Source organism: Octopus bimaculoides, chromosome 8, assembly GCF_001194135.2.
Source record: "Octopus bimaculoides isolate UCB-OBI-ISO-001 chromosome 8, ASM119413v2, whole genome shotgun sequence".
Classification (NCBI taxonomy): Eukaryota; Metazoa; Mollusca; class Cephalopoda; order Octopoda; family Octopodidae; genus Octopus; species Octopus bimaculoides.
Genome location: NC_068988.1, coordinates 37609828 through 37614187, shown reverse-complemented (window position 1 = coordinate 37614187; position 4360 = coordinate 37609828). Strand labels below are relative to the sequence as shown.

At 32.7% G+C, this 4360-nt stretch overlaps 1 protein-coding gene across 1 annotated transcript in view; it reads left to right on the top strand.

Annotated features, from left to right (window-relative positions):
• LOC106883846 (medium-chain acyl-CoA ligase ACSF2, mitochondrial) overlaps positions 1–4282 on the top strand; it is a 6563-nt gene extending 2281 nt beyond the window's left edge. The window contains exon 2 of the mRNA XM_014934984.2: positions 2434–4282. Within this exon, the coding sequence (XP_014790470.1) occupies positions 2434–3910 (1477 nt within the window). The 3' untranslated portion in view covers positions 3911–4282. The remainder of the gene's footprint in view (positions 1–2433) is intronic.
• Positions 4283–4360: the final 78 nt, after the last annotated feature.

The following is a 4360-nucleotide window of genomic DNA, read 5'->3' as shown; positions in this document are numbered from 1 at the left end:
ATCTTTATACTTCCGACATATGTTTCGAAGAAGATCTTAGTTTTCTGCTAATTTCTTTCTTTTTCCTCTTTTTTCTATAAATTGTTTTTGACGTTAAATCTATTAACGGTGTTTTAAAAAAATAACTTACCAGCATTCACTTCATCATATATGCAATTATCACATTCGGTTAAAATGTCTTATTGATGTGTTTTGTTTCTCTTTTTTGCCTGATGAGAAGATCGCATTGGTTTACATAATTTTATTCCTTCTGGAATAATACCAATCTTTTCTTCGAAACATATGTCGGAAGTAAAAAAGATTTGAATAACACTTGCATTTAATTCCATTTCTTTATTTATCTATGTAATACAAAAACATTTCACTAAACCTTGGAATTTCTACCTTTATAAATAGGCTGTTGCAACCTTGGTACTTATGTGAATTTTGCTACACTGGTAACTATTTACGTATTTTTTCCGTGTTATTTGTACACATTGAAAAAATACACATGCATTTATGTATATATATACGTCTATATGAGTTAGAGGTTAAACAACCATCTAAGGGATAATAAATATCCAATATACTACTGGATGTATATCTATGTATTTATATCCAAATGCTTACCTATTGAATAATAGGTATAAGTGGGGGTAAACAGAAATTTATCCAGAATTTATAAGGCAAAGAAAAAAACGGAGAAGATAATTAATCAACAAACATTAGCCTGCAAACATTAATTGGATCTATTTATTAATTATAATCATATGTGTAAATAAGTAAATAAAAAAAAGTAAATAAATAAATAAATGAATAGGAATAAATGAGTGAATAATACTATACTCTTACAGCTGTTTCTCCTTTTGGGGATCCATCCTGCCAAAGTTGACACATTATATCAATATTATACAAAGATCGTACAAAAGTTGAACAAAGGTTGGACAGGAGTTGGATAATAATTGAGCCCTAAAGCTCCATCAGAGAGTCCGTAATGGTAAGAATCAAACATGTGAGGAAGTAAAATAAAATAATAATAAAATAATAAATCAAAAATAGCAAGGAATGGTAAAAAGTCAATTCCAAGGTAATATACATAATTTATGAGATTACATCTTATTTCAATTTACTGGGGGATATAGCAAGGGTAAAACGTGAACTTAATTGGGGAAATCAGTACGTAACTATATCAATGAAGAAACAATTTGAGTATAAAATTAAGTGTGAAAGGAGATATCAAATCCCCAAACCACGAAAATTACATTCTTATTTATAGCACGTTGAATGTAGGCGGTCAAGACAGTTTGAAAAAAAAAAAAAGGACCAGTTATTTCTATACCTTGAAGTTTCACCATTAATAATTAAATAAATTATCTGTGTATCTACAGTAGAAACTGCTGGAGATGTATAATTATAAAACTCAAGTACATACCGTAGCCCAAAGGACACACGTGTAAATCGAGTGTTAACTTTATACATCGTGAATTCAATTCAAATATCATCAACCAACACGCCAAGCCAGAATTAAGCAGCAGTGAATAAAAATTCAGCTGTGAATCATCTGACTTAAGAATTAAGATATTTGAATATAAATATATCAAGGATAAAAACTATTAAAAATAATAATTTATACCAGTGGCCAGCATGCATAAAAATGCCCGTAGACCATAAAATATTTATATATATATATGCGTGTGTATAAATTACACACCAAGAGGAGAACCACTAAATGGTCTCCTTACATACGGAAAGGGGATGTCAAATCCCCAAACCTCGAAAATTACATTATTATTTATAGCACGTAGGATGTAGGAGGGCGCATCAATTTAAAGATATTAAAAAAACCCCAGTTATTTCTGTACTTCGAAGTTTCAGCATTAATAATTAAATAAATTATCTGAGGATCTCCAGTAGAAACTGATGGAGATGTTTAATTATAAAACTCAAATACATACCATGTATGCTTGATATGCACATGTGTCCTTTGGGATATGATATGTATATGAGTTTTGTAATTATACCTCTCGAGTGTACGTGCGTATGTATATTTTCGTTTGTGTTTGTTACTTCCATTTCTTGACAACCGGTCTTGATTTATTTACGTCCTAGTATGCTAGCGGCTCGGCAAATAGACGGATTGAATAAAAAAATTACTGATACCGATTTGATCAACTTCAAGGTAATGCCTCAGTATGGTTGCAGTCCAGTGACTGAAACAATTATAAGATAAAATCTACAGACATACATATATACAATTACACACATGTGCGTATGTTCAATTGATTGCAAGGAGGGCTGAAGTGCACTGTGGTGGTGGTGAATTCAGAATTTACTATCTTGGCCATATATATCAAACAGGGCTAATCACACGATAAATATAATATAATATAGAAATGTAAAAAACTACTACATTATGAAACTATTTGTTTAGCAGCATGTAATTTTTCTTTGCAGGAAAGAGATGTACGATGAAGCGGTGAAGTTCGCAAAGGCTTTGATGAAACTAGGCATTAAAAAAGGAGACAAGGTTGCATTTTGTGTTCCTAATTGTGTGGAATGGATGAGCTACGATATTGGAATTATGATGACGGGAGCATATTCTATGAGACTAATGTTTGGATTAGCAGATATGAAATCTATTATAAAAGGATGTAGTGCTGTTGTATTTAGTTCCAAATCTACTTGGGACAATTTCTTATCTATTGCACAAATAAATGATAATGGAAAAGTATCTAGCGAAGTGTGTCCCGATTTGAGATTTGCCATTGATGTATCCAATACACATGGACCAGCCAATGCTTTATCTGCTGCTAAATTGATGGCAGAAGTAAGTGACGATGTCGCAGTTGAATTTCCTTACATTGACCCAGAAGATATTGCATCAATCAATCAGACTTCCGGAAGCACAGGTGTGCCTAAATGTATTTGTCACAGCCATTTTGAATACTTAAACTTGCCAGATTCTGATTTTAATGAGACTTCTTATTTTACTATATTTAGTAGTCGTCCAATGGGATATATTGGAGGATATCCTTTGTTTGTGATAACCAGAGGATCATTATATATAGTTGGAGACGTAGAAATGTTGAATGATCCGAAGAATCTCGATTTTATCATAAACATATGGCAGAGTGAAAAATGCAACATAGTTGGGATCGCACCACAGGATTTGAAACGAGTTAGCGATCGCGGATTCCGAGTTAATATGATAATGTCATTTGGAGACTTAATTACCCGGGATAAAATAGAACATGCTTTTAAAATTGCAGATAGTTTCTTAGTTGTTTATGGAAGTACTGAAGTTTTCACCATATCTCATCGAATTTTTACTCCAGAAAATATTTCAGAACATCGGCAAGGAATGCTGGGGCGACCAGTTGAAGGAACAGAAATCAAAATTGTTGACGAGGAGAAGAGAGTTGTAGATATTGGAAAGGCAGGGCATTTGTATTTTCGAAGTAAATGGGTAACAAAAACACATCTGGATGGTACTTCATGTTTAGAAAATGGTTGGTTTCCAACATCAGATATTTGTTATTTAACTGAAGAGGGTGATCTCATAATGGTTGGAAGAAGCACAGATTTTATTAAAAAGTGTACAGTAAAGTTATCTATTAAACTTATTGAAGATTACGTCGGACACCATCCGAGTGTAGATGCTGTGGTTGTTGTACCAATTCCTGACGAGGCAGTTGGAGAACGTGTATGCGCATGCGTTACCCTTCGACCAAATCACGAGTTCAATGAAGAAGAATTGAAAAAGTTTTGTACGGAAACAATGCCGCAACCAGATAACTTTGATTGTGTGTCCATGCATCCTGATTATATTTTATATTTTCGTTCATTTCCACTTTTGGCTAGTGGTAAGTTTGACAAAAAAACTCTGACAAGTTTGGCTCTGAAGGAAATAAAAAAATGTAATAAGAATTAAATTATCAAGATTAACAAAGGTGTATCATGGTTTCCCATGTTTAATCTGTATATCATTAGGTTTCCCTTCTAAATACTAAATAATGGCGACATGCATCATTAAATATATACATTGTGCTGCAATTTAGTAGACACATTCACATACACACACGCACCCCCACACACTCACTCACACCTAAGTGTATTAATATTAATCACCTTTCTCTACTTTTTTATCTCGCTCTTTCTCTCTCCCCCCTCTCTCTTTCACATGCAAAAACGCATGTACACACTTACTCCACCTCCACAACTAACTAAAGTATACCGGGTGAGACTATTATATAGATTTACATGTGTCTGGTAAATTTTCGGTCAAATATATGTATATATATATATGTATATATATATATGTATATAGACATACATACATACATGCATACAAACATATATTTATATATATATATATAGATCG